The following is a 19,068-nucleotide window of genomic DNA, read 5'->3' as shown; positions in this document are numbered from 1 at the left end:
GGTGTATGTGTGAAGTGAATGTAATGAGTGTAATGATAATGTAATGATATCTGTCCAGGTGCCCAGGTGTATACCTACCGTGAAGAGGGTAATGAGGAGCGCAATGGGTAATAAGTAATGGGAGCTTCCCTAAGCTCGGGGTTGAGGTATGTAATGCTTCGTTTCGATGCCTGGCTCAATGTAATGATGATAGGGACTGGATAAGTATGTAAGGTTAGTCTCTTGTTTCCGCTTCGGTGTCAGCCACGGCCTTTTCTTATATATAAGTATCTACCTACGGGGTTTTTTCTTCTTTGGTGAACTTGGCTTTGTTAAAGACATTAGAATTATCGAATTGTAATTTGTCGGCGGTGAGTTGAAGTTGTTTGTATCCCGTCCTGAGACCAAATGGCAGCGTAGATGCTAACTTTACACCAGCGGCAGCTTAATGTGCGACTCCGCTGTATTGTACTGGAGGTCAACCAACGTCTAGTTTGTTTATGTTGTACAACTAACCTAGGTATATATAGGTATCTAGAGGCAGCATGTAACACATAATATGTCGTAGGCAGCAAGTAGCACGCGGTGTTATATTCTCCATGTAGCCCGACCGAACATCGAGGTTCTAAGATAAGATCTCCCAGCCCCTCCTCTTCCCGGGATGCTATGGTAGGTAGCCGTAGATCATTTACGGGTTTCCTTGCCGGGAACACGTTTTAGCTATTATTATTTAACTTGCTTAGAGGAAAACCGGGGTTGGCTTTTTTACACTTTTCCATTCTTTCTAAAATCGAAGTGTGATCGGCGCCGCATGTAAACGTTCGGACATTCTTTTCAGGGGAAGGGAAACGAAACCAAACGATACCTCTGTTAGTTATAGTTAGTTACCTACCCACCTAACCTTTTTTAACCTTTACATTTCCCTTCCAAGGGGTTTACTTTTTTTTAAACCCCTTTTCCCGGAACTTAATAGCAAAATATAAAATAAAACAAGCATAACAATAAATGACCCTTAACCAGCACCACCACCAGATCGCCCAAGGTCGAGGTCGAGGTCGAGGTCGCGGTCCAAAGGCGGCGCCACCATGACAGTGAACCTGCTCCTGCCATCGCAGCAGCGGCAGCAGCAGCTCCGCGCCCTCCTGCGACGCCACGCCGTTGCCGTCATCAAGCGGCGGCGCTACCGGGCCCTGGCCCTCTTCGCGATCGTTGTGATCACGCTGGCGGTCGCGCTGCCGGTTATGCTGGTCAGGAAGCGGGATCATGAGAGGGCTGTTGAGGAGGATAAGAGGGTATGTGTTGTTCCCTATTCCCCATTCCCCATTCCCCTCCCCCCCCCCCACGCCCTCCTTCTCCCTCCGCTTTATTCTAAGAAAGGGGGGGGGGGGGGGAAGGGGGGCGAAAGAAAAAGGAAAGAGATAGCAGAAAAAAAAAAGAGTAATGGTGCTAAATACCCAAACAGACACCATCAAACCTAACCAAAGCCCGCGTGAACCTAGGCTACGCGCAGTACCAGGGGTCGCTGGTCGGCGCCAATGCCGGCACGGCCCAATTCCTCGGCATGCGGTACGCGGCGCCGCCGACGGGCGAGCGGAGGTGGCGCGCGCCCGTGGAGCCGGAGGAAGAGGATGTGGGGGACCACAAGGCTGATGTTGTGGGTTAGCCTCCTTTTTTTTTCTTTTTCCTTTTCTTTGTTTTTTTTTTTGGGGGGGTGTTTGGGAAGGGGATGGTTCAAACTACATTTTCACAGCTATGATATTTCCTTCGCTGTCCTCTTAGTTGGCTTACTTCGTAGCTCAGGGCAAAATGAGACAAGGGCTAAACAAGGCAGAAAAGGAGAAGAAGAATCTGACTGGCAAGGAGGTACCTACCTAGATATCCAAGCTAACAGACGCGACGTCGCGAATCTAGTTCGGTTCAATATGCCTAGGCATCAGCACGCCGTACCCAAATGCCTTCGGCCAGGACGAGGACTGTCTTTTCGCCAACGTGTGGGCGCCGGCTAACGCGACGGCGGAGTCGAAGCTTCCTATATGGCTTTTTATACAAGGCGGTGGTATGCTATTCATTATACCGATTCATATTTGTCTACCTACTTACTTACTCACCCTCCTACATTGCCACCCCATCCTCCTTCCCCCTTTTCCTTCTTTCCATGGAAGCAAAGCTGCCTTGGCAGATAGGTACCTAAACTAACAGACTAACATAGGCTACACGGCCAACACCAACGCCAACTGGAACGGGACCGCCGTGGTCGAGCGCTCGGGCGGCAACATCGTCTTCGTGAACTTCAACTACCGCGTCGGGCTGTGGGGGTTTCTCGCCAGCGAGCGTATGCGCACTCGCACTTACACCCACGACAACGACATCGACAGCAGTGGTGATGACGATGATAGTAGTAATAGTGATGGTGATAGTAGTAATGGCAGCAATGCTGGTGACCTCAACGTCGGCCTCCACGACCAGCGCGCCGTCATGCGCTGGGTGCGCCGGCACGCGGCCCAGTTCGGCGGCGACCCGGACCGCGTCGTCATCCACGGCGCCTCCGCCGGCGCCGGCTCCGTCGCCCTGCATCTGCTTATTTCCTACACCCCCAACACCAACACCACTAACGATATTAATGTCGATGACGATTTTAACGACGACGATGATGGTGTTGATGTAGAAGAAGAAGAAGAGGAGGAAGAAAAACTCTTCGTCGGCGGCATCGGCGAGTCCGTCTTCTTCCCCGCGCAGCCCTTCGTCGCGGATCTCGAGTGGCAGTTCGACCGCGTGCTGGCGCAGACGGGGTGTGACGACAACGACAACGACAACGACAACGACCCGATGGCGTGTCTTCGCGGCAAGGACACGGCGACGCTGCAGCAGGCGGCTAACATACCGTCGGCGTTTCCGGGACGACCATCATCATCATCATCGTCGTCGCTGCCGCTGTTCTACTGGACGCCGTGCGTTGATGGAGAGTTGCTGCGCGACTTGCCGTACAAACTGTTCGAGCGCGGCGAGTTTGTGGATGTGCCGGTGATCATGGGGACGACCACCGACGGTGCGTGTTCTCCCATCTTCTTTTTTACTCCACTGAATACCTACCTACCCAGATACCTACATAGCTACCTATATCACATAACTAGGCTACCCAACTAACCGCTCGAACCACAAAACAGAAGGCACAGTCTTCGCCCCCTCCGCCTCCAGCGCCGCCGAAATCTCCACCTTCCTGCAGAACAACTACCCGCACCTAACCCCCGCGCAGGCCACCTCCATCACGGCGCAGTACCCGCAGAGAGCGTTCCCCTCGCAGCCCGCCCACAACGCCTGGTTCCCGGCCGCCGCCGCCGCGTACGGGGAGGCCACGTTCGTCTGCCCCGCGACGTACATCCTCGACGCGGTTCGGAACCGGTCGCTTTCCACCAGCACCAGCACCACCGATACCAATACCAATACCAACAGCAGTAAAAGCCAAGCCTTCTCCTACCGCTACGACGTCCACGACGCCCCCAACACCGCCCTCGGCCTCGGCGTCCCGCACATCTGGGAGTCCTGGGCCGTCTTCGGCCCCGACAGCCTCCTCCCCCCCTCCTCCTCCCCCTCCGCCCCCAACACCGGCCCCAGAAGCTACTACACCTACGCCGCCCCCGTCGTGCACCCCGTCATGGACTACTGGATCTCCTTCGTGCGCACGCTGGACCCCTCGGTGCTGAGGGATGCGGAGGGGGGGGTGCCGGTTTGGGAGGCCTGGGGGGATAGTAGGGGGGGGAGGAGACTGGTTATGCGGGCGAGTACGGAGGAGGAGGGGGAGGAGGGGGGGGATTATGGGTTTAACTTTACGATGGAGACGGTTCCTGAGGAGCAGCGGAGACGGTGCGAGGGGTGGTGGGGGCTGGTGGATGCTATGCAGCAGTAGGCAGAAGACAGTAGGTAGGTAGGTAGGAAGAGGGCTATTATTTGGAGGCTGTATACCTATAGAGGTGTGTAACTATATTAGTGTAGCTTTATGTATGTAGGTGTGTAACTATATTAGTGTAGCTTTATGTATGTAGGTATGCATGTATGTAGGTATGCATGGCTAGACAGAGGCACGGACTTCAGCGAGTTGTTGGATAGATAAGTACCTAGATACGCACCTAGGTAGAGACGATACCCCTATGTTTCTTAATCTCATTTTATGCACAAGGTATGCATACTTGCCTAGGCGGCATTAGACAGAAAGCTTCATCATACCAAGTGTTCAAAACTGGCTATAGAAGCATAAATGACTACCTGCTTAGATAGACAGCCATCAAGCTACCGCCCATAGATGATGATCTATCTCACGATATTTTGCATCAGAGTACTATATCCTACCACTCAACCTCGTCTCATATACCCCGGCCATACCCAACCTCACCCCTCTAGCATCCCACAGCGACCGACATGGTATAACCGCACCTCTGCTCCCTTCACAACGGTTAAAGGTCTCTGCATCAACGTACGTAAGTTTAGGGTTTATAGCAGCAGCAGCGACAGTAGCATCATTCCCTTCTGTCCCATGTACAAAAGCATCGGAATTGATGAACAGCTTCGTCAATGACTTCTCTACCGCAGCCGCAGAATACTTAATGGCATCTTCGAACGAAAGGGACTCGACACGTTCGTCTTTGGGGTATACGGCAAGAGTTTGAACGAAAGTATCACTACCAGTTTCTTGGATGACGACGTGATACAGATCCGGAGCTCCATCGCTGCCGATTTTAGAGTATAGCCGTACAGACCCGGTGTTCAGTTTTGCAAACCCCAAGTGAGCGTGCCATTCCACTCCAGCCGCCCGCGGCAACTCCGCCACTTCGGCGGAGAACATGAACGGCAAAGGTTTCATCTGTGTCTCACTATCATCGTCGTCATCGTCATCAGCGTCGACACCGTTCACCACATCCCAATCTGGGAGCGGTGGCCTCGCTGCTGAGGCACCACTGTCACCGCCCGCCAACGAGATGTAAAGGGGGTTGTACTTTTGGTCCCACGGATCCACGTCGACGGCGTCAGGATCTTTCGGGATACTAGCATGCACCGCTTTCCACGCCGTCGCAGCGAGCAATGCATTGTGCTTCATATCGTCCACACTGGATGAGCGAGGGAAGTATGCTACAGCGCTGCTCCACCATTGGACCTGCATTTCGATGCCAATACGCCAGAGATGCTGTAGCGCTAGTGTGATTTGTAAAGGAGAACTGTTACCATTGCTATTACCTGAGGCCCCAAGAGGCAGATCCATGGAAGAGGGCACAAGGGATATCTGCCCTGCAATAGATATCGCGAGGGGTGACTCCGAACTTGATTCATCGTTATTGCCTCGGATTTCATCCGAGAGCAAGGGGTATGAAATAGCTTGACTATAAGGGCCAATATTTGCAGGAGCCCAGTAGGATCGAGACTGGACATGCAATCCTCGCCTATGGTCAGGCTTTGTCTTGAGACATCGCTGTACCGAAAGAAACACCGTTATATCAGCATCCCCAGGTAATAAATCACCACAGGAAATTGTGACTCGAGCCGGCGGGTTCGGCCCTGGAAATAGTGCTCCATAGAGTTTGTTCACGGTAGGGAAATCTGCCATTCGTCGCAACACGATAATAGAGTTAGTAATGGCGGTAGCGGGTAGAGTTTCCTTGTCTAGCCGCCGACGAATCTCATCTACAATGCGGGCAGTCTGGCCTTCAACACTCCCCGAATTTCCGACAAAGTACCAGTCTTGGTCAGAGCTAGTGGGACCGAAACGAGATAAGCTTGAGGGTGGTAATGGTGACGACGAGGCCTGAGATAATAGGATAGGATCATATCCCAGTTCATCGTCGTTGGGCTCATCGCATAGCGTTTGTAGTATAATCTCAAATCTCGGATCGAGTAGGCTGGGTACACGTATACTATGATCATCCATCGTGCCAGACGCTACCTCTGCATCGGCCTTCATCTCGACCGTAGCCTGGCGGATGTTTAGCCACGCACTACCTCCACCTTCGCGTACGACCCTCCTGTCGTGATCATGGATGATAATGCGACCCTTGAACAGGGAGGGTGGCCCATCAACCACGAGCGTCTCGAACTCACCGCCCTCACCGAGAACAGCGCCCCGACCACCACTCCCAAAACGTCGAAGCGCTCGCTGGATACGTGCCACACAGGTCTCACTCGCCACATTCTCCCACAGGAACTCCTCTCCCAGGCCAGCACTAGCCACTTTCACCACACGTGCCTCTAGTCCTGTGACCGCCATGTCGCGGAGTAGCTGCGCGTCATCCTTATGCTCACCACTACCCGCCTGCGGGATAGCAGAAGGAAGTGGGAGCTCGGGAAATTGCCACAAAAAAGCTAGCGGAACTAGCCCTAGGCGTAAGGCGACGGACTCGATGCGTGTGCGTTGGTATGTGGACAATATGGCACCCGTGCATAATGCGTTGACCTGTGGGTAAGCGTTGATGACAGCGCGCAGTAGCGGGACTAATGACTCTGTCTCATCTTCTTCTGTTTGTTCGTCGTGACCGCCATTAGGAGCCTGGTAACTTATGCCATGATCCACAGCGGTGCCGTGGATGAGTTGGCGGAACAGAGGTAGACCCGTGACCTGAGAGTACAGGGGGATGACTTGGTGGCCCACGGTCTGGTACATGAAACTGTTCAGGTCAGCCACTTCCTCTCCGTTTTCGTCCTGGCTGCCACCGGTATCGCCTGCTCCCGCTCCCACGGGCGCACCGTGCTGCTCCCGTTTAGGGACAGCTTCATGGCCGGGGGAGTTCCGTAGTGCCGCAACGGCCGTAGCAGCGCCAGATTGAGCTGCTATATGTCCTGGTTCAGCTATAGCCCTACTAGTAGTAGTCGCAGCGTCGAGCGGCGGGTGGAGGTTCGCCAAGGCCAGGACGCGGTGTCCATTTGCCAGACAGTGGAGAATGGAATAGAAGCTATCCTTTCCCCCGGACACCAACGCGACGACATTCAGGGGTCCGTTCGCTGCCATGACAGCATGGATGTTTTCGGCACTGAAGTAGGTAGGATTGTACACCGTGCCGGGGTTTAACAGCCGGGTTGTATTTTAGAGAATACCACTGGTAAGTCGTATTGTGCTAAGAAGTTAGAACAATAGCAGTAGTAATACTATAGCAGCAGTAGTAATAATATTATCGAGATAATGGCTATAGAGAGCAAGGTCTGGAATGCCTTTGCTAGTTTAGCGGCAAGTCATTGCGCTTGTTCGATCTCTCTTAGTAGTATAGTTAGTGTGCTACTGTTGTACTATGTAGGGTATGTACTTTGCTCGACTGTTTTGTTTTCGTCTTGACATGGCTCGATTGCCTCACTTTTTCAGTTATATCCGTATTCCGCACTCAGTAGTTTCTACAACTCAGCTGATCTCGGCGTGATGTGCCTCGCCATTCCGAAAAATACGGTCTAAAGTAGTTGAGAAAATGCCCGATGATTTTCGCTTAAGGCTCGGGTGCTAATGTGTTTAATGTAACGGGCTTATGGCGGATGCTAGGGTAGGTAGTTCCTAAGACGGCGTGGTCTTGGCAGAGATTTTGAACCATTCTTTTACCATACCTAGGGTAGGTAGTAACTTGTAGTAAGAGAGAAGAAAAGAAGAAAAGCATATAACCGATTAGGTTAGTCGGTGGAGAAGGGCGATAATAATACCCAAGTTTTCAAGAGTTACTATACGGTTTTTTTCTTAAGGGGATTTGGATTACTAAGCAGCCGCACTAGGCTTAAATAGGAAACTTTTTCCACTTTAGGAAGGTAAAGATGTTATTCACGTAAGCTTATAAGTCTCTAAGGAAGGAATTTTAAACTTTATAAAAAAGAAAAGTTTGCTAAAACTTTAAATGGCTGCTCACGTAAGCTTATAAATCTCTAAGAAAGGAATTTTAAGCTTTATAAAAAAGAAAGGTTTGCTAAGATTTTTTTTAAAGCTATATATATAACCACAAAGAGTAAAAAGCCACACATATAAAAAAAATTTAAAAAGTTTAATAAAAAAAAAAGGTTTATTAAAACTTATTTTAAACCATATATATAACTACATTAAAAGCCACTTATAAGAAAATTTACGAGAAAAGGCATTAAAATTATTAAAAAAGCTTTGAAATATTCTAAAAAAAAAAAAAATCTCACACCACATTAATTTAAACTTAAAACCTTAACATTAATAATTTCGCTTAAAAGTTAATATATATTTTAATTAAGTTATAGCATAAATTAATTAATATTTCATTAATTATAAAATAATTAATACGTTATATTTCAAATAATTAATAATACTTTAAAAAAACTTTATATATATAAAAGTTTCCACCATTAAAATTATATAATAAGTTATTTTATATTTAATTAAAAATTTAAAATGTTAGGTTATTAAATAAAATAATAGTCATTTTTTTACTTATAATTAAAAAAATTAAAACTTTTAAAGAATAAGTTCTTAAATTATAATAATTTTTTTAAAGTAGCTTTTTAAATAAGTTATATTATAATAATAAAGAAAACTTAATTATATAATAAGCTTTTAAATACATCCTATGTTTTTATAAAAATATCACCTTAAAATAATATATTTACCGGTTTTTTTTTAAAGGCGATTAAGCTTAATTTCCTTTATAATTATAAGGGTTTTTTTAAAAAAAATTAAAAATAACTCATTATAAAACTTAAATATTAAATTAATTAATAAATAATATTATTATAAACTTATAACATTTCTTAACTACTTAATTTATCCTAAGTATTAAGGTTAATACTTACTTTTTTACTAATTAAATTTAAATTAAACTTAAGCCTTATAAATTTATTTATGCGGTATTATAATTAATACTTTTTTAAAGTTTTTCGTTTTAATTTATTTAATCGCTTAAACTTAACTTATATTTTAAATAAAATCCGTAAATAAAGATAATGTTTTTAATTAATAAAAAATAACAAATAAAATCCATTTAAGCTTATAACTTTTAATAATTATACATATATAATTATAAAATCCGTTTTTTTTTAATTACTTAACTTAAACGTTAAATTTAAATAAGTTTTAAGGAGCGTTTACCTTTGTAATTTATATTTTATTATCGTAAATATTAGTGTAAAAGTATGTTTAAAACGATTAAAAGGTTTCTTATAAGCTATTATTTTAATTAACTTTATTATTAACACTTATTATAAAAAAATCGTTAATAATTCTTTCTTTAATTTAAATAATTACATATTTTATATGGTTGTTAATGTTAAAATAATAGCTTTTAAAAATTAGATAATTATAAATATATTTTAATTAACCTTATATACATTATATTTTAGATTTAAGATAAATACACGAGTATTATATTTAACCTTATTTATTATTTTTAACTTTTTATAATTATTTATTATTATTATTATTAACATTTCCTTTATAAACAATAAATACGTTAAAACCTTAAAATTCGATTAATTTATTAACTTAAATATTATTTAAAAAGATTAAATCTTATTTAAAAGCTTTAGTTAATAAGTTAAAAAAAAAATAAAAACTTTTTAATTTCTTTTTTTAATAAATGTTAAAATAGCTTATAAATTAATTATATGTCGCATAAAATTCAAAAATATAATAACTTTAGTTTTATTATTTAACGCGATTTAATTTAATTACATTAATTAAGAGTTAAGTATAATAATATCTTTTATTATTTAAGTGTTTTTTCGTAACCGTATTAATAATACGATATAATTTAAATTTATAATTCGCATTTACTCGTTTAAAATTATTATTATTATAAACGTTTCCTATATTTTATAGCCGAAATAATAATTATTATTATTTACATAAAATAATGCATTAATTTCCTTATAAATTTGTTAATTAATAAACCTTTTAAGATATAAAAGTAATATTTTATTAATAAATTTAAATTAAAGGAAATCTCCGTAAAAAATAATAATAAATATCCCTTTAAAAAATTTATTATAATTTGATTATACCTTATATAATTAAGCATTTATTTTATATAAATCTTAATTAAATATTATATTACATTTATTAATTATTAATATGTTAACATTTTTTTAAATAATTAACTTTTTAAATAATATACCTCGTTAATTATTAAAAAAAAATTCTATAATTAAATATATAATAATGTTATTAATATTAACATTAACATTTTTAAAAGTTACGATAACTTAAATTCGCCTTTAAAATCCTTTAACTTATAAAGCTTAAATTAATATTTAAATTATAACACTTTTCTTAATACCTTTTATTTTATTAAAGTAGTAAAAAAATTACATATTATTTAAATTTATAACTTAAATATAATTAAAATTTTGCTTTTTAATAGTATTAATTTTATTTAAATGTCGGAAAATTAAACTAAAAAAGATTACCTATTTACGATTTAACTTTTTTTATTTAATAAAAATAGTATTAATTTTAACTTATGTTTATTTAAAATAATATTCGATAATAAATCTTATTAAACGGTTATTAAAACGTATTATTTACTTTTAAGCTATATAAAAAATAACATTTAAAGAAATAAAATTATGGTTTATACTTAATAATTAAGCGTTATAAACGTTTTAAATTACATTATTAAGGCGATTTTCCTTTTTTAATAAGTTTTTTTTAACTTTACTTATAATTTCTTAAGTAATAACTTTATTTATTTACTTTAACTTTCTTTTTTATAATTATATATAATTTTTAAGAGTAACGTTAAAATAAGTATTAGTTTTAATAAAAGTAAGAGTTTTTTAATTAATGTTATAAAGAATTTTGTGATAATATTTTAACTTAAGTGAGATTAAAAAGTTAATAAGTTTAAAAATGCCTTTAATATAAATAAATTAAAGTAATTAATTAATTTAATTCTTAAATATTGACGCACTTTTTCGTTAACTTTCTTTAAAACATAAGCCGATAATAATATAAAACGCGTATAAATTTTTAAAATCTTTTTATTTATTTATTTCCTTATTTTTATTTTTATTCGATAACTTCTCGTTATTATTTTTATCTTTTTTTTTATTATACTTAATAAAACCTTTAAAATCTACGCAAGCATTTCAAATTTTATTATTAAAGATAATATTTTCTTTAAACTTCTTAAAAAAATTAAAATTATAATCGATAAATTATAATTAGTTAAATAAATTTCGTTTAAATCGTTTTTATATTTTTAAAAATATTCTCGTATTTTATCTTAAGAATTACTTCCACGGTATAAATAAAGTTAAATAAATAATAATTATTTAAATAAAAGCTTTATTTTTAATAAAATTTAAAAAATATAAACTTATTAACATAAATATTTGTATAACTTTTTTTAATAAAATGCGTTAATAATATTTTTTAGCTCGTAAAAAACCCATAAATTTAATATATCGATTAGTTATAACATTTCTTAAAAAACGTGATATAATGTTAACCGTTATAACGTAATTATATAAGCATAAATTAGAAAATATTAATTCGTATAAATAATAACTTTAATATATAATAAGTTTAATTTTTTTAGTTTTATAAAAAAAAATAATTTTATACGTTTATTATTTTATGTCGCCATTCGACACTTTAAAAACCAAATATTTTAAATGTGGTTATAAATGTTAAATAACGTAATAAATAATAATATAATATAATTAATACCACTTAAAAACTAAGTTATAATATATATCGTAGCTTAATAAATGGTTGCATACTTTAATAAATAAAATCTCTCGATTAAAAAAAATACGATTAAAAATCTTAACTATAAAATTATAAGTAATTGTTGGTAGGTACGTACGTATGATAAATTAAATAATAAGTAAAGCAAGAACAATGGGGGTGAGACTGGTGTAATATTGATGTCTAAGGAGGGAGGTTTAAATCTAAGAGTAAGGAAGGGATTTAACTCCTTATATAATTTAAGTTATAAGGGTATCTTTTCTAGCTATGTACGTACCGCGTTGGTACGTATTTTTGTTATATAACCACTATTCATTTTATTTTTTTTTTGCGATTAATTGATTGCGAACGTTACGTCTGCTTTACGTTTGATCTATCCTTTTAGTCGTAGATTAATTTAATTAGCCTTTACCAGCGTTTTTATGGCTTCGTTCGGAGATGTCTTGGTTATAGCATCGGCCGGGTTGCAATTGCTTTGGATCTAACGGATATCATCTATTTCCCGGTTTTTATAAGATTGTCGAAGAGCTATTAAGTCGATTATTAGTTGTTTTTTATTTGTGTTTTCTATTTGGACCAAGCATTGGTATAGCGAGAAGGAGTTAGTGTAAAGTACGAGGGGAATCTTGGGGAGCGATAGCCGTTTTAAGATGGTGTTGAGAGTGTGATGAATGACGTAGCCGATGTCGAAGCCTTGGATCATCCTATAGATTTTATTAGCTAATATATTACGTGTGATCCGTTTGTACTTAGTGGATGACTAATGGATAATGTTTCCGGTGATTTGCATTTTATTGTCTTGGTCGGTGGTTTGTTCGGTTCTTAAGATAATAATGTAATTAATTTGTGAGTTGAGGTTTTGGTTGTTTGCGAATGATCCGTTAACGAAGATGTATAGGCGCAGGTTTTGGGGCTCGAGGTTAACATAATTGAGCCTTTGATTTTTATTATCCAATTGCCACTTAATTCTGGCATTTAGCGCCTTTACTTCCTTAGGCCCTGGCTATAGGTGTTGGGCCGTTGTTGAGTAGTTAAAGGCAGCTTCGGGTTGGCAAATTGATAAGATGTACGCTTTCCGGGCCTTTTGTTCGACGAATCTTTTGATCATATCCGGGGCCTTGGGGTCTAGGAGGCTAAGCTTCTCAGCTTGTCCTTTCTACATGGTAGAGACATCGTAGCCTTTTTCGTGGACCATAATTCTTAAGCCGTTAAAGTCTTCCGTTCCTTTGTCTAGGATTTTCTGGGGTCGTGTTTTAATACCTACCTCCGTGAGTGCTTTATCTTTAGCGGCGAGGAACTTATTCGTACCGACGTTGAGAGTGTCGTCCGTTTGAAAACCGGTGAGCCTGAAGGGGTCTAACTGTGTTACCAGCAGGCATGGGTCAAACGCTAATGGTTTCATGTGCAGCTGCTGTTAATGGTGTCGCGAATAAGTTTCGAACCAATAGGTTCCCGATTTAGCGAGACTATATAACGGTTTTATGACTCGCAGCAGCGTCTTCTCGGGATATTTTTCTTTAAGTTCGGCCGGCAGGCATATCAGAATCATTCGTTTTATTGGCGTGGCCGATTGGGTATAGGCCATCGTGATATCTCTTATCATGACCTTCATTTCTTGGTGACGCAGCATGGGTGTCAAGGCGAGTATCATTCGTTGACTAGCCCTCTGGATCGTGGGGGCGTACGTTATGATGAATTTTTTGTCGGGGTTACCGTAGCCTTGAACTACCAATCGTGATTTCTTATAGGGGGCAGAGGTGTTCTTGTCTTTGACCTTTTGAACCATTTGTGACTTGAAGATGGTTGCGTCTTGATGGGTCATTGGGTCATATACTTTAGGTTGAAGGATGCCTTCTGTAAATAAGGCGTTTAACTCTTTTGTGTCCGAGGCTTCATATGGTTTGTCTGGGGCGACAATCTTGCCGTCTGCTCGTAGTTTGAGTGCCAGGGCAAGGTTATCTTTCTCCTTTGCCGAGAGATATAGGCTTGTAACGTGAGAAAGGTCATCAGCAATCATGAGGTTTTCTTCGGGGACGATGGCATAGTCGTTGGGGTTGAAGGTTGGCTTCGGTAATTGCACTTCGAGCTTCTTTGATGGTATTGGGGATTCTTTCGGCTGGGTGTAAGGTTTGATATGGGTGCTTCTAAATGTTGACGTGCCATCTGAAGTGTTGGAAGCGACCGTGACGTCTTTGTCTATAACGGTAATGACTTTGTGTGGTCCCTTCTATCCATCCTTTTCCCTGTAGACGAGCACGTTACTGCCTATGGGGAGTGATATGGGGAGTGTTCTTTGGGTGTTGGGGCCATTTCTCGTATTTAAAGCATCCCTGATTGATCGTTGTGCCTTTAACTTTTTGATCTTTACCATCGCTTTTTGAATGGCTTGAGCCCTTTGAGTTTGCGCCGGGGTTGGTGGTGAATCCATGTTGATTTTTGGATATGCGCCGAAGACCAGAAGGGTAGGAACAAGACCGTCGGGGTTGGCTGTGTCGTTTACTACCTTGACCGCCATTTGGAGTCGAGACACCTTTGACCCTGATCTTTGGAGTTTTTCGCTTATGATTTCATAAGCTCTTCTCACAGGACCGTGGTATTCCTCAACCTTGCCAATTGACCAATGCGCTTCCACGGGGACTTGGTGGCAGGTAATTCCTGCGATGCGGGCCTCGTTCCTGAACTCAACGCTGTCAAAGTTCGTGCCGGCGTTATGTGTGATGACATCTGGTGGACCAAGATATGTGTCGATCCAGCATTGCCTCAGCATCTCCCAGGTTTCCTTGGCGGAGAGATTCTTCATGAAGCGTGCCGCCTGGAAACCTGTGGCTGCATCAACGACATGGAGGACAGGTCGTTCATCCAGGTACATGATGTCGACGATCACTTCATAGTTGAAGTCCACATCGGGATCCTTCAGGCTGAACCTGAACCTCTGAGGGGCATTGCCTTTGATTTGGCAATGGTGGCAGAACTTATTGATTTCCTTGATGTCACCAATCTCGACGTCATGGCCAGCCTTGTCCAGCAAGTTGTATAATTTGCTGACCGATGGATGGCCGAAACGGGTATGTAGACGTCGCAGCTCCGTTTCCGTGAAGAATGTGGTATCTTCGAGATGGAACCACGGGTGTCCCCATTTACGGGTGACGTTGATGGTGATGCCGTCCTTGCAGACCAGCTGGTTGGTGACATTGTTGAGGTACACTCCCAATCGATCCATGTCCTTCAGCGACAGAAGGAATGGGGTGTCGGTGTCCATAACATGGAAATCGATATGGCCAAAGGGGGTGTCGATGGTGACTGTCCCGAGAGATTCTGTCGGTTGTCCGTCTCCGAAACGGATCTGGGCTTCTCCTGCGCGGGATTTGTTCATCGTGACTCGTCTGTCGGGGTGCTCCTTGATGAAAGCCAAGCACTGTCCCTTTCCGACCGTGGATATTCGAGCGGCACCTGTGTCAGGCATGATGCCTTGGAAGACATCCTTCGTGTATCGGTCTAGGAAGAAGATGTTGTCGGTTGTCGCTGCGTTCGAGAGGGGGCGGGCGATCATGCGATGCTGGAAGGCTTGGTCGGACAGGTGGGCAGCGGTTAGGAAGAGGTCGTTGTCATCATCGTGGTCTGCTTCTGATGTTGCCGCTTCGTCTTCTTGTTCCGCTTCCGAACCGGGATCATTGAGTCCCTTGTAATCCGCCAGGAATGTTGCGTAGTTCTTAGTTGATGAGCCACGCTTGCTCTTCCATTCCTTTCTAGCCTTCTTCCGTTCGTACTCGGAATGCTTGGTGGACCAATAACCTTCTTTTTTGCAGACCCAACATTTGCGCTTCCATGATCTGGGGGACTTTTTGGCATTGTACTTGCCACCCTTATCTGTTCTATGGTATTTGCGATTCACATAGAACTGAGCGTTTTTTTCTTCATCATCGCTATTGTTAATATACCTGTAGTTGTTCAGCCTAGCCGTCTTGAAGATCTCATAGGTCCTAATCGACGCCCGAAGCTTGCTGGCCAAGTCTTCAAACCTTGATGATGGTTCGAATAAGGCGTGTTGTAGCTGAGGTATAGCACGGCAGGCGCGATGAATAGATGCAATGAGTTGTTGTTCCCCTCTGAATTTGGGGCCAAGCGCTCGTTGACATAGAGAGAGCTTGTCGAGGAGAACTTGTAGCATTTCCAAGTCACTTTTTCTTGCATTTTTTTTGTCATTTTTAACACTGAAAAACGTTGTTGCAGTCCAATCATAATGATACTGGATCTTGTTTTGTTCAGTGTTAAAATGTCGTTCCATAGCTAGGTATATGTCCGTGAAGGTCCAATAGCGTGGGACATTATGAAGAAAGTATAGGGCTGCCTTTTTTGTGAGGATTGTAGAGAATATAGTATGAAATTGCGTTTGCCGTATTTTTGCCGTGTAGCAGATATTAAGGAAGAATCGAAACTTGTTTTTGAGGATGTCGTATGGCTCGCCCGTATAGTTGTTCTTATTGTTTCAGGCCTTTTTGAAATGGCCAATAATGGTTGGTGGACATATCTTATTGGAGACTCGTGCAGGGGGAACATCATAGTAAGTAATGCCTTTTTGGTTACCGATAGGCATTTGTGTTTGCTACTGTTGGTTAGGTGTCGGTAAAGGCAATGGTGTCGTTTGGGAGGAGAAACCTAAGTTTTTGCCGGGGTGGTTTGCTCCTTTTGGTGCGGGTTTTGGAGGTAGTGCCGAGGACATAAACGGACCTCCCGGTGGCGGTCTAGGGGGTCCTGTACCATTTCCCGGGGCTACTTGGCTACTTTGTGACTGCCTTTCTTGGTCACTTTGACCAGATCCCTGCCATGAAGTGTTACTATGTGGGGACCCAGGTGGAGGATCTCTGGGATTCGGCGGCTGTGAGGGGGGTATTGGGGGTGGTGCTGGTCTCTGGGATTGCGGAGGTGGTTGGAATGAACTAAAGAATCCAGCCCCAATAGGTGCTTGAGTGAAAGGAAGCAGGCCATCACCCGTTCGTTGGATAGGGTCCGGCGGCTGTGGAGCCGGGTTCTGTGATTGGCCAGGAGGGGGAGGGAATGGATGAAATTTCGAAGAGGGGTTGCTGGGGTTACGAGGGGATTGAGGTGGAGGGGGCAGCGGGTCTAAAAACGGTCGTTTTTCTGGAGCAGGAGGAGGTGCAGCGGGGGTGGTGGATTGAGCAGGATTTTGGGGCGTTTGTGGTGTTCGTGCTAACGATTGCCTTAGCCGCTGTGCCTCAGGGATGACCGGACCCAATTTCGTTTGGTGCACAGATATCCTCTAAGCTAACGTATTAGGCTATTTTGTCTGGGCTTGTATTAGGTTTTGGGAGCGCCAACGTGGTGGCCTTTGCATGTTTACCAGGTCAGCCAACCTTTCCGCGTGATTATCGTTGCTTTTTCTTATATAGATCCCTCGTTGCATGAGTGCGTTTCGTAACGTCGTTCGTAGCACCTTTGGCATTCTACTGAAGTCATCCAGGTGGAATATGTCGAAATATCTTTTGTATTTTTCGAATGTCTCCTCCGTTGTGCGAGCGTGGCTGGCATTTTTGTCGGTTGTTTCGAAGTCGGCGAGGGCTAGTAATGCTTAGGTATTCTTTTGCTTCTGGGTGGCAAATGGTGGTATTTTGTCCCACCTAACGACCTTTGGGGCGAATTGCTGCTTCAGCAATGTTATTCTGCCGGGAACGAAATTTAGTAGCTCGTGCAGCTCGTCCATATCTTTTTGGGCAGCGGGGTTGACATCGATGTTGTGGCCTTTAGGTTGTGGCTGGGGCGCCGGGGGTGGTGCCGATCTTCTTGGGGTGGCTATCGTGTTGGCAGTTGGTGCAGGGGAATTTGGAGGAGAGGGGGAGTGTAAGTCGGTATTATTGTGTAGCGATAGGGGTTTGAAACGGTTGGGTGAGGCAAAATTATATTTTGTTATAAATAGAATATAGGTGTTGGAAGAATGGTTGTTGGTGTCGTTTGTGTTGTTGTGATGAGGTTTTCCGAGTTGTTATAGCAGTGACTTTTCTAACTTTGCTAATTTGTGTTGTTAATAGTTTAGTAATATTGATTAGTGTTGGTAGGTATGTACGTATGATAAATTAAATAACAAGTAAAGCAAGAATAATGGGGGTGAGATTGGTGTAATATTAATGTTTAAGGAGGGAGGTTTAGATTTAAGAGTAAGGAGGGGATTTGACTTTTTATATAATCTAAGTTATAAGGGTATTTTTTCTAGCTATGTACGTACCGTGTTGGTATGTATCCTTGTTATATAACCACTAGTAACCTTTATTTTATTATCTTTATTAATAAAAATAAAAACTTTTATTATCTTTTTAAAATAAGTAATAAGTAAAATTATTTTTTAATAAATTAAAACTTTTCTTTTAATTATATAATTTATAATATAATGTAATAAAGCTAAAGTTTAAGCTTTAATAAAAATTAAAATAAAGTTATAATTATAATAAAAAGCCGCCGTTATAATTATAAACTAGTAAATAAAGCTTTAATAATTTCTCTTAAAATGTAATACATTTTTAATATTAATATATGTTTGGTTAATAAGTTTTTAAAGCCAGTTAAATCGATATTTTCTAGCCTTATTTAAGCTTTTCTTTTTCTTAAACTTCTTAATATACTTATAATAAGTAACGATACAACGGTAAAATTAAAAAATAATAATAACATAATAAGTCTCTTACTTTTATTTAGCTTTTATTCGAATTAAATTATTTAATAACTCCTTTAAAAATTAGAGTTAATTTCCCCCGTTTTAAGCTTTCTCTTTTAAAATAACCTTATTAAATCTTTTTTAAAAATATTCGTCCACTTATTTAAAAAAATAGCAATTTCCTTAATATCGTTATTAACTACCATGTTTTACAATAAAATCTTAAAACTAACGTTAAGAAAAAATTAAAAGAAATTATAAAAATAAAAGGTATTATAATTATTTATTTTTATTACTTTAAAGTAAGTATTAATAAACTTAAACGCTTTATTTTTAATCGTAATACGGATAACCTTTTCGAAAAAAGCTTTAATGTAATTATAAAATTATATAATAATAATTATAAAATCTTAATTAACTTTTTTTAAATAAATGCGATACTTATTAATAATATAATGGAATTTAACTTTTAATTTTTACTTAATTTTTTAAAGAAACTTATAGCTATAAAATTTTTAACCTATTTTAATATAAATAGGTAAAAATAAATCATTTAAGTTAAAAGTAAATTAAATTATAAAAGGGCTATTTTTCATTATTAAGCTTTTAATTATATTTTATTAATAAACCTTTTCTTTAATAAAAAATAATTATTAATAATTATAAACCGAAATTTATTATAATAGTTTTTTTATAAGAAAATTAAAAATAGATTTATATTATTTAAATTCCCGGTTAACTTCCTTTAAACTCTCCTTAATTA

At 40.3% G+C, this 19,068-nt stretch overlaps 3 protein-coding genes across 3 annotated transcripts; 1 reads left to right on the top strand and 2 right to left on the bottom strand.

The window, feature by feature from the left end:
• Positions 1-1,064: 1,064 nt before the first annotated feature.
• On the top strand, positions 1,065-3,883 carry GGS25DRAFT_516476 (alpha/beta-hydrolase; the record flags this gene model as incomplete). The annotated part of the gene is made up of 5 exons (XM_049263199.1): positions 1,065-1,271; positions 1,442-1,633; positions 1,891-2,035; positions 2,189-3,025; positions 3,144-3,883. 5 exons carry the CDS (start codon positions 1,065-1,067, stop codon positions 3,881-3,883), a joined length of 2,121 nt encoding a protein of 706 aa, XP_049120947.1.
• GGS25DRAFT_468025 (adenine nucleotide alpha hydrolases-like protein) lies at positions 3,708-7,611 on the bottom strand. The gene has a single exon (XM_049259045.1). It carries the CDS (start codon positions 6,965-6,967, stop codon positions 4,313-4,315), a length of 2,655 nt encoding a protein of 884 aa, XP_049120946.1. The 5' UTR covers positions 6,968-7,611; the 3' UTR covers positions 3,708-4,312.
• An 8,456-nt stretch (positions 7,612-16,067) lies between these two features.
• GGS25DRAFT_526824 (uncharacterized protein) lies at positions 16,068-18,511 on the bottom strand (the record flags this gene model as incomplete). The annotated part of the gene is made up of 2 exons (XM_049265041.1): positions 16,068-16,919; positions 18,506-18,511. The coding sequence occupies 2 exons, from the start codon at positions 18,509-18,511 to the stop codon at positions 16,245-16,247; spliced, it is 681 nt and encodes a 226-aa protein (XP_049120945.1). The 3' UTR covers positions 16,068-16,244.
• Between the last annotated feature and the right edge of the window lie 557 nt (positions 18,512-19,068).

Source organism: Hypoxylon fragiforme (genome assembly GCF_022984875.1).
Source record: "Hypoxylon fragiforme strain CBS 206.31 chromosome Unknown GGS25scaffold_1, whole genome shotgun sequence".
Lineage (NCBI taxonomy): Eukaryota > Fungi > Ascomycota > Sordariomycetes > Xylariales > Hypoxylaceae > Hypoxylon > Hypoxylon fragiforme.
This window is presented reverse-complemented; position numbering and strand designations above follow the sequence as displayed.